General features: G+C 38.9%; 1 protein-coding gene across 8 annotated transcripts in view; it reads left to right on the top strand.

Moving 5' to 3' along the window:
* Window positions 1-17546, top strand: part of AGFG1 (ArfGAP with FG repeats 1) — an 83442-nt gene that overhangs the window by 24446 nt on the left and 41450 nt on the right. For all 8 annotated transcript variants that reach the window (XM_019977946.2, XM_019977954.2, XM_019977961.2 and 5 more), the window contains exon 2: window positions 7109-7202. In XM_019977946.2, coding sequence (XP_019833505.2) covers window positions 7109-7202 — 94 coding nt within the window. The remainder of the gene's footprint in view (window positions 1-7108; window positions 7203-17546) is intronic.

Below are 17546 nucleotides of genomic sequence, written 5' to 3' on the forward strand. Positions count from 1 at the left end.
GCGGCGATCGCCTTAAATCAGAAAGTGGTGGATACTTTTTTTTTTTTAAGGTTTGCGCAGGGGGGGTGGGGGGGAGGGGGAGCTCGCCAGGGCACCTGATCACAGCGTCTCTTACAGTCTCTCTCTTCCTCTCTTCCTGCTTTTCTCACTTTTCTCTCCCCCTTCCTTTTTCGCTACCCTTCTCTTTCCTTCGTTTCTTTCCCTTTACCCTCTTCTCTTCCCTAATCTTTTTTTTTTTCTTTCTCCCTATCTTTTTCTCTGTTATCTCCTTTTTTAACTTCCTTTCTCTATCTTGCTGCGTTCCCTGATTCCTTCCTTCTCCGTTCCTCTCCTTTTCACTCTTTAGCTCTTTCTCTATCTTTAGATCTTTCTTTATTTTCTTTCCTTTTTTCTTTTTCACTTTTTTTGTTTTTGTTTTTCTTTTTTTGCTTGGGTGAGGCCCCCCTGAGGGGGTTTTCTGCAAGGAGTAGGCTCTGTATATTGTGTATTTTTTAAAAGCTCCTTTGTTTAAGAGAAATCTTTTTTATCTTTTTCAGCTTTAGGCAATGCTCTGGGAGACTTTGGATGTAAACTGGGGAATTTTTAGGCCCTGGGAGGTGCAAGCGGAGGTGGAGTAGTCGCCTTAAATCAGAAATTGTTGGATAAATTTTAAAGGTTTGTGTAGAGGGGGAGGGGGCTCGCCAGGGCGCCCGGCCGCAGCGTCCTGTAAGCCCTCTCCTTCCTCCGGAGGTAGAGCACAGTCTCCCTCCTTTTCTTCATCAATGGCAGAAAATATGATCTGCGCAGAAGGTGGAGACCCACTACCATCCACCGCTATAGCCTCTCCCATAGACTATCCCACAGCCTCATGACGAGGGTCCAGAACATTTTTAATCATATTTATAGGATACGTTTTTAGTTGTTTTTTTTACCTTCACCCAAGTATCTAAATTAACAGTAGCCTCTTTAACAGTTTCAAGATTACTTGTATAAAGAGTTGCCATTCTTAGTTTCGTGTTACCCATGTCAGAAAATTAAGTATAATAGAAGATAAAGCTTTTAGCTTTTAAAAGATCAGGCTCTTCTTTGGCCTTTTAACTTCAGAAACCGTTTTCTCTCTCTAAGTCTAACTCTTTTAACACTTTCAACACTTCCCACTCCTCTCGCCCTGTCTATCCTACAGGGGGGTCCGCGGCACCCTTGAGTGGGGTCCTAGCCGTCCCGAACACTGGAAGAACAATAGGGCTGATAACCCAGATTGTTCCGGGGGAGGAACAGTAAGCTGATGGCCCAAACTGTTCCAAGGGAGGAGCAGTAGGGCTGGTCACCCAAACTGCTCCGTGGGGGAACAAGAGGGCTGGTCACCCAGTTGTTCCGAGAACGGGGAGCAATAGGGCTGATGGCTCTGATTGCTTTGGGGAGCTTACCTTCGAAAGTCCCTGTTCGGGCGCCACCTGCCGGGGACCAGCCCCGGCTGATCCAGGGTATTCGAAGCGGGGATGGCGTCGGCGAGGATCAGGAAACAACTGCTTAATTAAACGTTAATTAAGGATATAAAGAGTAATAGAATGAGGATAGCTCAGTGAGGAAATTCAGTGGAGAAAAGAGGCTGAGTAATTCAGCCAGAAGGTAAGAGAAAGAACGACATGGTGAGACCAAGTTTCGGTGAACAAGGCCCGCACTTTATTTTTCAAAGTAGTTTTTATACCTTAAGTTATGCACAGAGGATAATGGGGGAAGGGGTAGAGTCTTGCAGCAAACCAGGCTTTCTTCCTGCAAACTTATCATATGCAAAAGCTTAGGTGATTTGCATCATCTTCTGGCCCGGAGGCCTGTTAACATTTTAAGACCTTTTCTTCAGAAAACTTATTTTTCTCTAAAGGTGATTGGTCAGGAGCCACCCTCCAAAAGCATTAGATAAAGTTGCATTCCTACAGAGCAAAGGTGTGGTGGGCTACAACAAGAAAAAGAATTAACTCAAGGGTCCCAGGTTACAAACATTAAAGCTACTACTTACACCAATTATATTAATCAATACACTGCCAGGGACACAGCAGGTAAGGGATATGGAAACTTAGCAGCAAACATTGGCCCAACAAGTGAAAATCCCTTCACCAATACAATTTCTAATCAATCTTTTAACTACTCAAAAGAATCTGTGTTTAGACAGTTTAGAACATCTCCTGCCTCTCACAGTTGGGAGGCTCTGAACAATCACATGTGGCCGGAAAAACCTATTCAGGCAGGCTAGAGGATTTCCAAAGGAGTTTGTAGGTTAAACACTGTCACACCCAGGAATTATTAACTGGAGCTGTAAGCTAACTTTTTTCAGAGAGGTAGTGGGGGACAGCCCCCCGTAAAGTCAGAGGTGTAGGTGAAAGCACAAAGCAGAAAGTAGGCAGACTCTGGTTTTGGGGGTATATGCTCGAGAATTTCCAGGGGGACTCCTGAAGCTCGATCCCGCCTTTGCGTATGCCGAGCCTCCTTCCTCATGACCTTTGTCATGGGCGGAGTTCCTCACGCTGGCTACCGGCAGTGATAGAATTTCCAGTTGAGCTATTCCAGATCCTGAAAAGTGCTGCACTCAATATGCAATATGCACTCAATATGCAATATGCCGGCTCCCGGCAGACACGGGCTCATCTTCTCTTGCAAGAACTCCAAAATTGCAACTTGCTGCTGAATAACCGTTGACAGGAGAATGTTGGATTGCACCAAAAAAAGATACCCCACATCCAAAGGGCAAAGGAGAAGCCCCAACAAGATGGTAGGAGGGGTGAAATCACATTTAGAACCAAACCCCATACCCACCAGAGACGTTCGCAGGGCACAAACAAAACCTTGTGCACACCAGGACCCAGACCCTACACAGACTGAACCAGACCTGCCCATGAATGTTTGAGTGTCTCCTGTGGAGGCACGGGTCAGCAGTGGCCTGCCACAGGGACTGGGGCTCAGGCTGCAGCAGACCTGGGTCACGCAGCGTGTGACATTAAGCCATCTTGGAGGAAGGTGCTATTAGCCCCGCCACAGAGCCACCGAGCAGACAACCCACAAACTGCAGAACAGTTATACCAAGGAAATTCTCACACTGTTAAGAAGGTTCTGGGACCCACAACAGATTTCCCAACCTGGGAATTCATCAAAGGGACTGAGGACCCTTGGGGAATTTGACTTTGGAGGCCAGTGGGATTTGATGACAGAACTTGCACAGGACTGGGGAAACAGACTCTTGGAGGACACAGACAAAACCTTGTGCACTTGAGGAGCCAGGAGAAAGGAACAGCAGTGTCCCCAGAAGAGACTGAACCAGACTTGTTTGTGAGTGTCCATGAGTCTCCTACGGAGGCATGGGTCGACAGTGGCCTGCTGCGTGATCAGGGACTCTGAATATAACAGTACATGCACAAGTCCTTTTGAAGAACTGAGTCTGAGTGAACTCCAGGAGTTGGTGATGGACAGGGAGGCCTGGCGTGCTGCGATTCATGGGGTCGCAAAGAGTAGGACACGACTGACTGAACTGAACTGAACTGAACTGAACCAAACTGATCACATGGACCACAGCCTTGTCTGACTCAGTGAAACTATGAGCCATGCCTTGTTAGGGCCACCCAAGATGCACGGGTCATGGTGGAGAGTTCTGACAAAACACGGTCCACTGGAGAAGGGAATGTCAAACCACTTCAGTATTCTTGCCTTGAGAACCCCATGAATAGTATGAAAAGGCAAAAAGATAGGACACTGAAAGATGAACTCCCCAGGTCGGTAGATGCCCCATATGCTACTGGAAAAGAGTGGAGAAATAACTCCAGAAAGAATGAAGGGATGGAGCCAAAGTGAAAACAACACCCAGTTGTGGATGTGACTGGTGATGGAAGTAAAGTCTGATGCTATAAAGAACAATATTGCATAGGAACCTGGAATGTTCATGAATCAAGGTCCATAATCAAGGAAAATTGGAAGTGGTCAAACAGGAGATGACAAGAGTGAACATCAACAGTTTAGGAATCAGTGAACTAAAATAGACTGGAATGAATGAGTTTAATTCAGATGACCATTATATATACTACTGTAGGCAAGAATCCCTTAGAAGAAATGGACTAGCCCTCCTCATCAACAAAAGTAGTACTTGGATGCAATCTCAAAAATGACAGTGATCTCATTTGGTTTCTCTTCTGTTCTATTCCATTAAATATCACACTAATCCAAGTCTGTGCCCCAGCCATTAATGCCAAAGAAGCTGAAGTTGAACGGTTCTATGATGACCTATAAGACCTTCTTGAACTAACACCAAAAAAAGATGTCCTTTTCATCATATGGACTGGAATGCAAAAAGTAGGAAGTCAAGAGGTACCTGGAATAACAGGCAAGTTTGGCCTTGGAGTACAAAATGAAGCAGGGCAAAGGCTAGCAGAGTTTTGCCACGAGAACTCACTGGTCATAGCAAACCCCTTTTCCAACAACACAAGAGATGACTCTACCCATGGCCATCACCAGATGGTCAATACCAAAGTCAGGTTGATTATATTCTTTGTAGCCGAAGATGGAGAAGCTCTATACAGTCAGCAAAAACAAGACTGGGAGCTGACTGTGGCTCATGTCATGAACCCCTTATTGCCGGATTCAGACTTAAATTGGAGAAAGTGGGGAAAACCACTAGACCATTCAGGTATGACCTAAATGAAATCCCTTACAGTGTAAGTGACAAATAGTTTCAAGGGATTAGATCTGGTAGAGTGCCTGAAGAATTATGAACTGAGGTTCCTGACATTGTACAGAAGGCGATGATTAAGACCATCCTCAAGAATGGAGAAGGCAATGGCACCCCACTCCAGTACTCTTGCCTGGAAAATCCCATGGACGGAGGAGCCTGGTAGGCTGCAGTCCATGGGATCGCTAAGAGTCGGACACGACTGAGCGACTTCACTTTGACTTTTCACTTTCATGCATTGGAGGAGGAAATGGCAACCCACTCCAGTGTTCTTACCTGGAGAATCCCATGGACAGAGGAGCCTGGTGGGCTGCCGTGTATGGGGTCGCATAGAGTCGGACACAACTGAAGCGACTTAGCAGCAGTAGCAGCAAGAAAACAAAGTGCAAAAAAGGCAAAATGGTTGTCTGAGGAGGCCTTACAAATAGCTGAGAAAAGAAGAGAAGCTAAAGGCAGAGAAGAGGAAAGATAAACCGTTGTGAAAGCAGAGTTCCAAAGACTAGCAAGGAGAGATCGGAAAGCTTTCCTCAGTGATCAGTGCAAAGAAATAGAGGAAAACACATGCGAAGATGGACACAATAAAGGACAGAAACTGTATGGACCTAACAGAAGCAGAAGATATTTAAGAAGAGGTGGCAAGACTCCAAAGAAGAGCTATACAAAAAGAAGATCTTAATGACCCAGTTAACCATGTTGGTGTGATCACTCACCTTGATCCAGACATCCTGGAGTAGGAAGTCAAGTGGGCCTTAGAAGGTATCACTATGAACAAAGCTGTTTCCCCATCTATTTGCCATGAAGTGATGGGACCAGATGCTATGATATTAGTTTTCTGAATGTTGAGTTTAAGCCAACTTTTTCACTCTCCTCTTTCACTTTCATCAAGAGGCTCTTTAGTTCTTCTTTACTTTCTGCCATAAGGGTGGTGTCATCTGCATATCTGAGGTTACTGATATTTCTCCCAGCAGTCTTGATTCCAGCTTGTGCTTTCTCCAGCCCAGAGTTTCTCATGATGTACTCTACACACACGTTAAATAAGCAGGGTGATAATATACAGCCTCAAAGTTTTACTAGGATGAAATGGCTGTGTCTCAATTTCTTACTGTGCAATCTTCATTTCTATATTTCATGACTTACCAAGAGCTGAAAGAAAAATAATTTATTAGTTTAAGACTTAAAGCAAAACAACAAAACCCAACTGTTGTTTCTCCACCTTGAAATGTGAAGCAGATAAAGTGCAACTTGATTTAATTCAAAGTGTGAGCTGAAATATGTGCCGTCTATGTCTGACAGAAGGGAGAGAAAGAAGCAGCAGTGTATAACAATTGAGCTTCTGTTAATTCTGAATTATTATGTTAACGTAAAATATTTTGTATTTCTAGAACATTACGTACCATATTTAATTATTCAGAAATGTTTTTAGAATATTTTTGAAAGTTTGTTACTTTGCATCATTGTTAACTCTCATTTAATTATCATGGTTGATTGCAAAATGAGTATGGCAAATTCTGTAAAACGATTGATCTGCCCTAGACCAGTATTTCAGATGAAGTCTTTGTCAGAGGATATGACTCCAAACTGATTAGATGAAACTGCGTAGATAACTTGTTACTTTGCATAGATTACTTAACTCCTCATTCTTGTGGGTCGAGTAGGCCACTGTGTGGTAGTTGGATGGAACACAGTAGTTCTTAGTCTCTCTGAGTGCATCTCTATTTAGTTTTTCATGTGTGTGAAAAAATATAAAAGTCCTCTTAAGGCCACATATACAGAAAAGATTTCAAAGTGGTGAAGGACCTTAAGAGTATTCATATATATTCAGGTATTTCTTGAAGCCCGTCATATCCCTTTATTTCTTCTTGAACACTTAGGACCTCCTGAGATGGTTGAAGGTGTTCTTCATTATCAGCCCTTATTTGAATTGATGGAGAGATGGAACTTTTTCTTATCCATCAATACCTTCAAGGTTCCTTGGATTAGTTTTCAGTTTCCTAAGTCAGTCTTAAAGATGGTAGCTATTTGATTTGAGTATTTGTATATTTCCATACCTGACATATCATCATCACTTTCTTAGAAAATATGAAAATATTTAATAACTTTCTTTACCATTGAGCCTATCATATAAATTATTCTCTTTCCATCAGACTTACACTAAAGCAGTATTTGTGTTCCCAGTAAACTAATGTGTTACAGGTACTGTATATTTCTAACTGATTAGTTGAATTTATCTTTAAATAAATTAGTGTCAGTCTGAACAAATTCACCTTGATATATCTATTGTGTGTGTAGTTTAAAATATTTAATTTAGCTTATAGCATAAAACAGTTCTAAGTTTAAATGTGCTAATTAAAATGTTTTTCATTGACATAATTTTTGAAATACTATAGTTTGTAATGGTATTTTTTTTTTATCTTTTAGGCGAGGGTTAAATCCACCACACAGGGTGAAATCCATCTCCATGACAACATTCACACAACAGGAAATTGAATTCCTTCAAAAACATGGAAATGAAGTAAGTGTTTTAGTCCTTTTAAAAAACTTGAGTTGTTTAGAATGATAAGAAATTTTCACTGTCTAAAAAAGGTATTTTTGTATTCTGTATTTAGGTGTTTCAGAATGTACTCATTTAGCAATGTATTTGGAATTAATGTCTACTACATAAATACTTTACCTAAACCTGAGATAAAACCTGTATTTAAGCTTTGTCAGTATTGAATGTAAAAGGCATTTTTAAAGGACATCTAGTATTGGAGTAACTTAGTTATGGCTTTAAATGACAAAAAGAGGGAGAAAGAGAATTAACATTGTGGTACTGTAGTAAACTTTTGTTAGGCTGTTGTATGATTGGCTTTCATTTGATGGTCCCCTCCTTCCTTCTTACATTTTTAACTTTAGATGTATATGTGATGCTTAATCTTGAGCTGCTTCCCCGGTAGCTCAGCTGGTAAAGAATCTACCAGCAGTGCAGGAGACCCCGGTTCAATTCCTGGGTTGGGAAGATGCCCTAGAGGAGGGCATGGCAACCTACTCCAGTGTTCTTACCTGGAGAATCCCTGTGGACAGAGGAGCCTGGCAGGCTACAGTCCATGGGGTCACACAGAGTTGGACACAACTGAGCGAATAAACACACAACACAGCAGTGTTAAGTAGGTGCTCAATAGGGTGGGGATTAGTAGTTCTGAGCGGGCAGCCTAGCAGCATGAGGAACCCAACAGAGACAAGATTTGTAGGGGAGCCTTTTCTTTCTACTCTGCTTTAATGGGCTTCCAGGAATTCCGTTCTCTTTGCTTGCTTTCTTGTTTTAGTTCCATGTTTTGCTGTTATTAAGAGTGGTGGTCTGCTATTTAAAACAAATACAAAAAACTGTAAAATTAACAGAAAGCCAGCATGTTTTATAATCTTGGGGCATGGATGAACCAGTCAACCCAATTGATTAGTAATTGCCATTATTTAGTAAGACAGTTTAATCACTTCCTAGAAGGGAAGTACTTTAGTTGTACTACAGTGGTTGCATTTTTTTTTTTTTTTTGGCATGTTTTTGATAATAGAAAATAAGTCTTCAGATTTTATTAGTTTCAGTCTTCTTTTTCACCTCAGAAGATGTATGCAAGCATTTTGTACGTGGCTTCTTTTTATGTCTTAAACTTGCTTTCCAACTTTTGATGCATGTGTGTATTTGGTTCTAAAGTAGTAAAGATTATGAAATATGTTTTAATACATGATTTAGAGAAGTAAGCACACATTTTTAAGTTTCCAAATTTTGTCAGTAAAAAATTATCATTAGTAATCAAGTTCTATATTACAGGAAAATCTGAAGCAAGATGAAAAGGCAGAGGTGTATAATGACAGTAAGTGTAGAAATGTATTTCGATTAAAAGACAATTTGAACAGTTTGTATAAAGTTTGAGATTAGCCTACCAGTGCAAATTTTAAGTTATTTTCTTAGAATTTTGGAAATTTTGGACATCAGAATGAAGTCAGAAATGAAAGAATATCATCTGTTCTTAATGTTAAAAATCTAATAACAGTAGATAAAATTATAGTAGTAGAACTGTAAAAGTAACAATCTATTGGAGAAGTAAGTAAAAAAATATTCAAACCTATCAGTAGATAAGATTTGGTGGAAATTGGTCCCAAAATACTATGATTGAAGGACCCCTTTTAAAAACATTTTTCCTGAAATTGTGGTGAGTACACTTAACATGAGATTTACTCTCTTAAAATATTTTTAAGTGTAAAATGTGGTATTGTTAGCTATAGGCAAAGTGTTAGGAACTTACTCTTGCATAACTGAACTTCGTAGCCAGTGAATAGCAGCCACCATTCTATTTTCTGCTGCAGTGGGTTTGACTGTTTAGGTATCTCATCTTAAGGGGAATCATACAGTATTTGCTGTTCTGTGACTGGCTTATTTCATTTGGCATAATGTTCACAAGGTTCATCCATGTTGCATATGATAGGATTTCTGAAGAAATAGTTTTTATGACTGTAATATCAAGATAAATTTATAATACATGAAAGGAAATCTTAGACAACTCTTTATATTAAATAGTGGAAACAGAATACAAGCAATAGAGATGACTGGAATGGATTTATGAATTTTAAATTCTAAAAAGAGTCATGCAAATTAATAGTCCATTTAAAGCCCTCACTGTTACAGTGACTTTGCTAGTACTTGGATACAATAGACTTAAAGCTCATGGTCTAGGTAGGAGATAGATACATAACAAATAATTGTAACACTGTTAGTAATTAATGATAAGAATAAGAATTTTCAGAAGTAATGTGGAAAGGAGAGGATTGGGAAGATTTCATAGAGGAGGCAAAATATTTGCTGGCTTTTGAGGGTGACTAGGACTTAGGCTAACAGGAAAAGATTCTACAAGCAGAGTAAACAGTGCACAAAGAGAAATTTCCAACAGTCTTACTGCTAGAAAGTTTACTTTTCTAATTACTTTTCCTCTAATTACTTGTTAAGGGAGACAAACATATTTTCTTGTGTCCCTAAAGACATCTTATACCCAAAATATTGGAGTAGGTATATTTAATTCTTTACACTATTAGCAGAATTTCCATTCTTAAAAGTTTTATGAGGTGTGTAGAAGGTGAGGATTGATATTATGAAATGCAGGGAGATTGATACAGCTTGGTAAAAAATTATATAGACTTCAAGTACAAGTGCCTAATTATCAGTTTATCTTATACACTTAAATCTTAAGTATAATATGCATAGAGAAAATCTGCAGATGTTTATTTTTTATTTCAAATTATGTTGCCGTATTGAACAGTGTGTTAAATCTCTCCATTGTCTGAAAAGGAACGTACTCAGTCATGTAAATGTTGGATTAAAAGAAGGTATTGTCATATGTCTGGTGAATGAGTGGGTTCATGTCTGAACTTAAAAGATCAAAATGTATATTAACTGGCAGAAGTCTTGGGTCTTCTACCCCCATGAGAGAGTTTTAACATTCTGCGGGGCTTGTTGGTTGTCATTATTTGCATCAGGCAAGCACCGTGGTTGCTGGATGACTCACAAGGTGTTGATTTTTTTTAAATCATCTTGTATTCCACATGCTTTGAATTCTCCTCCAGACATTTATATGTGGGAGAAACCTTTTTACAGTCAGTCTGCATGTAGAACTTAAATCTGTTTTACATGCTTTCATTACAGTTGTGAACAACTTATTGTCAGAGAAAGTCATGCTGCCAAGTCTAGAATAAAGTGTGGGAGAGGACCACAAGTTATAGGGCAGAGGGCTTGGACAGAGGAAGCCATTCATTGACACAATCAGTGCAGTGACTTAATGCATTTGTATATCTGGGAAAGATTTCACTTTTCATTCAGAACTTAAGAATTGTCCACTGTTTTTGGCACATCACATAATGCTTTCTTTTGTATCATGTGTTATTAAAAAAAAATCTTTAGTGGTTTACTCCGTATGCCCTCTTTTATGGTATTGTGGGTCAATCAAAGGAATTTCACTATTGGGTTAACTTCTGATTATCAGACTTAATGGAAAGAAGACTGAGTACCAGTGCTATATAGCTAACTCAGTAAAAGGAAAATGTAGGAATAGTTTTATTTTGAGCCATACATTTTTTTTTTTCTAGTAATAAATTAACCCTCCTAATTACATTTCAGGACTGAGTAAAAGGGTTACTGCTGATGCTTCATAGGCATGCACTCTACATGTAGAAATAAAAATCATGCGTTGATTGACAGTATTTGGTTATCTTTATGCTAGATTCAAAACATAACCCTCAAACCAGAAACTAAAGATTTTAAAAAAATCCTTCCAAAGTGGTAGACCCATAAGGTAAGTTGTGCTTTTCCCTAGTCAGTATTCACGATCATCTCATTCTTCATTCCTGAAGCAGAGATTTATTAATCACCTATTGTTGTGTCTGGGATTGTCTTTGGGTACTAGGGGTACTGCCTATGATTCCTGCCCTCATGTAAAGTTTTCAGTCTAGTGGGAGAGAGAGAGAGACAATAAAAATCTTTTTATTCCCCCCAGTTCTATTTTTGGGTAAGAGTGAGAAAGGGCTTCAGTTTAGAATTGTAGATGCTTGGGATTATGGAGACAGTCTATTTTTTAAGATGTTATACTTGTGGCTTAAATAGGCCTTATTTTATAAGACAGCACTTCAGGCCTTTTGGGTAGTTGAATTGCATCTTTGGGAAAGATTGGAGCTATTTTATAATCAGAAATAAGCACTGCCACAAAGAAAAGTATTCTGATATCTTAAAAACATTTTAAATTTCAAATTCACATGCTGTGACAATTTTGCTGGAATATTCAGGTATCATTTTATAGTATTAGACTCAACCTATTATGATGTTAAACAGGACACTTGTGGTTATTTCCTAAATCATCTTGTCTTATAAACTGTAATAAGAGATGGTCACTCTCAGTACAGAATAGTGGACTCTGTAAAGTGGAAGGCCAATATCTGAAAGAGCCTGTAGGCCATTGTCAGAGTAAAGATGATGAACTTTTGAATGAATCCTGAACCACGGTATGGAACTATTACATAGCTTCAAAGTGTTACATTCATTTAAAGTGTGATTAAAAACCAGACAGTCTATCCCAAACTGCAACTCTGTACAGAAATTGATAAAATTTGGACTAGACTTGTTAAATGTTACTTGAAGTTCAGTGGTCTTGTGCAGAAAGGATTGGATTTGAAGTTGGAGGGTTGAGAACATTGGTCAGGTTACCTCTGAGCCTCGATTTCTAAAAGTGTAAAATGGTGATAGTATCTTACTGTGGAAAGGGTGGAATGCTTTGAGCTCAAGCCACCATGAGAGTTCCCAGCATACTTGTTGTAGAATGATATTCAAATATCTATTGAATCAGAACCTGAGGTAGTAGAAGTTACAGGAAGATTAACTTTTTTTTTTTTCACTTCTTGCTCAAAGTGGGTTTTTTTTGGAGGATTTTTCAGTTTTCTTAGAATATGGTAGTATATCAGTTCAGTTCAGTTGCTCAGTCATGTCTGACTCTGCGACCCCATGAATCGCAGCACGCCAGGCCTCCCTGTCCGTCACCAACTCCCGGAGTTCATTCAAACTCACGTCCATCGAGTCAGTGATGCCATCCAGCCATCTCATCCTCTGTTGTCCCCTTCTCCTCCTGCCCCCAATCCCTCCCAGCATCAGAGTCTTTTTTTCAGTTACATTAATATTTAGGTTGAGTATTTAAACTCTTGGAGCATTTTAACTACATGCTGAGCCTAAATAATATTAGTAAAATTTGGTAGTTATTTTAATAATGACATATTAAATGTCTTTATTGAGTGGCAGAGTTAAGTTACATCCTCATTACTCCAGGGTTTACAGTTACCTAACTGCCTGTGCGGAGGTTGGCACAGATAGTAGTAAATATTGTAGGTTTTATAGGTCAACTGCTTATAGTATATTCTTGTTTGAAAAAAAAAAGTAGCCCTTTAAACATATATGAACCAAATGATCAGGGGCAGTACAAAAACAGGCCAATGGCCCAATTTGATCTGCAGGTGGTTGATTGAAGACTCCTAATCTATGAAATTCCAGTCCTCATTGTAAATCCTTTTATAACCTTGCTTCTTTTCCTAGTTAACTTTCTTCATTATCAATAGAAATGTTTAAACCCCAATGATTTCTGGTTTGTTTCTTATATATGCTGTTTATATCCCAGTTTTCTTGATATTTTGCTCAAGTTGTTCATTTGTCATTCACCTTTGTTCCAAGACCTATTGGTTTTTACCCTTCCATCAAGTCTTTCAGGAGTATTTTAGCACACAGGGATGAAACTACCCCCTCATACTTTAAACTTTTTTAAAAATATATTTGACTATAAGATTTTATGCAGGTGTTTTTTTTTTATTGCTCTCAGTTTCTTCTGTATTGATCTTACTACCCTCAAAACATAATTCCATGGCATAATCTTAAATACTGTATCATTACATCTAGAGCTGTGAGTATGTGTGTATTTTTTTGTGTGTGTGTTTGTATGTATTATTTAATTTTTATAAAAATTCCTGGGCTTTACTCCATCGGAGATTCTGACCCTGGGTGTGGGATATAGGAGTGTCTGCTTTTTCAGCCAGAAGCCCTATGTAATTCTGTTGCTGACCATCTTTTGAGAGAACCAGTATAATAACTGAAGGCTCCATTGAGTCTAGATTCAAAATACTCTGTAGTCAAGTTTCAGCACCACCAATTGATAAGCCTTGTTACTTGAGGGAACTGCTTTTCCCTGAGCTTCATTTTCTTTTGTACTGCATGGGAAGTACCTGTCCTGCCTATTTCATGAGGTTGAGTTGAAGGTAGTATATGTGAAAACATTTTGAAAACCAATGTACTATGTAGATAAAAGATGTCAGTTTAAGTGCAAATACACTTTCTCATTGATTTCTAAGCTCAGAGTGGGTTGGGGGAGTACCATGTAGAAAAATGATGTGCTTTGAACTGAATTCAGTTAGTGTAGGCAGATTTTTGCAGAACTGTAGTCAATATGATGGTATTGATCAGTATGGAAAGCTAATTCAGTAATAATAGTAACATTTCAAACAATTTTAGACTAAAAATATGGAATTATTTGGGAGAATGGCTTTCTAGTGAGATACTTGAGGTTTAAAACCATCCAGCTAAAATACTGAAACACATGCTATTATTTAATAGGTTATTTTTTCAGTTTCTACATATTTGTGAAGAAACATTTTAAATCTAGCTTCTATTTTCAAAGAAAGGCGAGGTGTTAAGAGTTTCTTAAAATTCTGAATCAAATCGGTAGTGACATAGTAATCTTTAAATATTCATGGTGCATTCTTTGGTATTAGTTGTTGGCTTTCAGAGAAATATCTAATACTAATTAACAAAAAGAATGTAGGAAATGTTATATTTGTACGTACTGTAACGTGGATCTTTTTGAATGATTACTGAAAACCCAAAGGGTACTGTAGAAGGAGATTGATGATAGTTTATGTAACTACTCTGAGCGTTTATTTCGCTTTTTATTGCCTTGGTATCCCAGGTCATATTATTTATTTGCTTCCGACTGCTTCACTCATTCTTGCTTCCTGTCATCTGTCTCCCAGCTTTTCTTGTTAATTTCTTTTTTTGCCATAAATATGTTACTTAAAAAAAGAAAACAGATTTGTTTGAATCCAATTAAAAATATAAATTATTCCTTTAAAAAAAAAAAACTTTTTGTTATGGAGATTCCCAGATAGCTACACAGTAGACAAAATTATATAACAAACTCCTATTCCTTTTTTATTATGTGAAACAGGTCTAAGACGTACAAGTCCTCTATAAATTCATGAACTAGATGTTATCTTGGAAGAAAGACTTTAAAAAATATATAACTCCATACCATTTTCACATCCATAAAACTTAATGGTAATCTAATTTCTAGGCTTCCCTTGTGGCTCAGCTGGTAAAGAATCCATCTGCAACATGGGAGACCTGGGTTCGGTCCCTGGGTTGGGAAGATCCCCTGGAGAAGGGGAGGGTTACCCACTCCAGTATTCTGGCCTGGAGAATTCTACGGACTGTATAGTCCATGGGGTTACAAAGAGTCAGACACTATTGAGCACCTTTCACTTTAGCCAGTGTGCGTATTTCCTTTTATTTCATAATTTTCATTTTTTCTCTTCCCTTAAGCGTATGTTTAAATAGAGGTGCAAGTAACGCTCACATGTTAATGAGTGGTTAATATGGGTTTTGAAACTCTGACAAAGTATTGGAGGCTAGATGGGTCAGAGTTGGGCTTGCATAATTCTGGCTGGAACCAGGCAGCTTCCTGGGACCTGTGCCACTTGGTCTGTGGGATAGAGCCAGGTTTGTGCCAGGACAGTGGGAACCTCAGACCAGGTGGTTACTCTGGGGCCGGATACCCTGTAACCACTGGCCCTGCCAGCGCAAGTCCCTGGAAAACATAGCAGTTGAGGTGAATTCTAAGCCTTGCAGTCAAACTTGTAGTATACATTCCCCTGGTTCACATTGAGTTGTTGTCTTTCATGTGAATCTTCCATTGCTCCAGCATCACCTGCTAACCAGACTCCTGAAAATTGATGTTGAATTCTTGCTGCAGAGCAGGGATGCTAGTTGGTTGCTAGGCATTCATCTTGGCAACAGAGGATGCCATCTGGATATGGGGTGCTGTATAAGCTGGTAAGAAGGATCTTAAACTCTGGGGCCATAGATTTTTGAGGAATTGGTGATGACATTGAAGATTTTTTGGTTCTGTTTTATGAAATTCAAGCCATCCTGTACAGGCAAGATCAGCTTTTGTAGAAGAAGCCAGAGGTCATGCCCAGTAGGAATTTAATGGAGCTTTAGGGTAATGTCTTTCATCAGTGTTCTCGTGGACCATGGACTTCACCAGTTCCCTAAGGATGATCTCATAATGGCCTGTGATGCTAGGATTTTTCCAAGAGTGGGGGTGGCTCTGAGCCATCATCTTCTGCAGAACTTGACCTGCATTGTGCTGCATAATGCAGCTTTTAAGTCTTACTGAGGGTGAGCTAAGTCTTCTGGCAGTGAGTGCAGCAACTGCTCTGTTGGTGGGGGGCTGCTTGCCTATCTGCTACATTGTCTGTAGAACCTTCTCTCATGGGTGGTCATAGCAAGGTCTTGTCCCTGGCAGAGGCTGCTTCAAGCCACAGCACAGTGGCAGTATTTGCCTGTCTTTTGCCCCACACCTCCCAATGTTTTATTATGAGAAATTCATAAAACTTAAAATTATGCAGAGACATTGAACACTGCCATATTTGCACTAGCAAATATATCTGTGTCTCCATTTGTCCACCTGTCTTAACATTTTTCTTGCATTTCACAGTAGGTTGTAAAATTAGTTCATATCACTCCTAAAATCTTTTGTATATCGTTAATCAAAATTCAGTAAGATTTTTTTGAGGTATAATTTACTTACAGTGAATGTAAAAGTCTTACATGTAACTTTGAAAGAGTTTTGATTAATGTATACAGTTTGGTGACCCAGAGTCCTGTGAAGATATGAACATGACCATTATCCCCAAAGTTCCCCCGATATCTCTTCCTATTCAGTCCCTCCCTTTTCCAGAGGCAACCACTGTTTTGATTTTTGTTCATACTCATATAATAAAATTAGAATGTGCTTTTTTTGTTCTACAAGTAACAAATACTGAAAAGGGTATGGAGGAAAGGGAACCCTCCTACACTGTTGGTGGAAATGTAAATTGGTGCAGTCACTTTGGAAAACTGTAGGAGGTCCTCAAAAAACTATAAGTAGAGTTGCCATATGATCCAGCAATTCCTCTCCTAGACACATATTCTGACAAAACTATAATTCAAAAAGATAACAGCTCTCCTCTGCTCATAGCAGCACTATTCACAATAGTCAAGACATGGAAACAGCCTAAGTATCAATTGGTAGATGAATGGATGAAGAAGATTTGGTACATATACACAGTGGAATACTACTCCACCATAAAAAAGAAGGAAATGATGCCATTTGTAGCAACATGGATGGACCTAGAGATTACTGTACTAAGTGAAATAAACTGGAAAGGTTTATCATGGGATATCACTTACATGTAGAATCTAAAAAAACATTGATACAAATGAACTTATTTATTTACAAACCAGAAACAGACTCACAGCCTTGGAAAACAAATTTATGGTTACCAAAGGGGAAAGGTGGTGGGGAGGGATAAATTAAGAATTTGAGATTTACATATATACACTACAATATTTAAAATAGATGATCAACAAAGACCTACTGATTGCCTTTTATTTTGAACATGGATCACACTCTTGTTTCTTTTGGGATATGTAGTGGTTTTGGATTATATGTAGACCATTGGAAGTGTTGGTTGTAGAGCCTCTGGATTCTGTTGTGTTTGTCCAGAAAGTATTGGTTTGTTCGTTAGTTTTGTTCACATTTTACTTTAGCAAACTCTGCCTCTCCTGGTGGGAGCCAATTGAAATCTCTGCTCAGTTCTTTCAGTCCTTAATTGAACTGCTTTGAATCATTCCTGAGGTTGCCAAGGTCAAGGGTGAGCCAGAGTTTCGGGCAGCATCATTATGCAAATCTTGTAGCTCTTGTCTTTTTGGACATACCCCCACTTTCTGGATGCTGTGGTGGTGAACTCTGTCTTTAAGCTTTAAGGTTTGGGGATTTCTCCTTGAGTTTTGACAGCTCTGCTTGACAGAGGCCTGCTTTCAATGATGATCCTTAAAAAAGGCAAATACCTTGAGCTGTTTCTTCCAGGTGTTGAGTCCTCTCCAGATTCTGTTTACTTGTGGTTGTTTTCTATTATCTTCTGAGAAATTTTATAATGTTTGCTGAATTTATAGTTGTTATTTCTGGGAGGTTTTTTTTTTTTT

This window comes from Bos indicus, chromosome 2 (genome assembly GCF_029378745.1).
Source record: "Bos indicus isolate NIAB-ARS_2022 breed Sahiwal x Tharparkar chromosome 2, NIAB-ARS_B.indTharparkar_mat_pri_1.0, whole genome shotgun sequence".
Classification (NCBI taxonomy): domain Eukaryota; kingdom Metazoa; phylum Chordata; class Mammalia; order Artiodactyla; family Bovidae; genus Bos; species Bos indicus.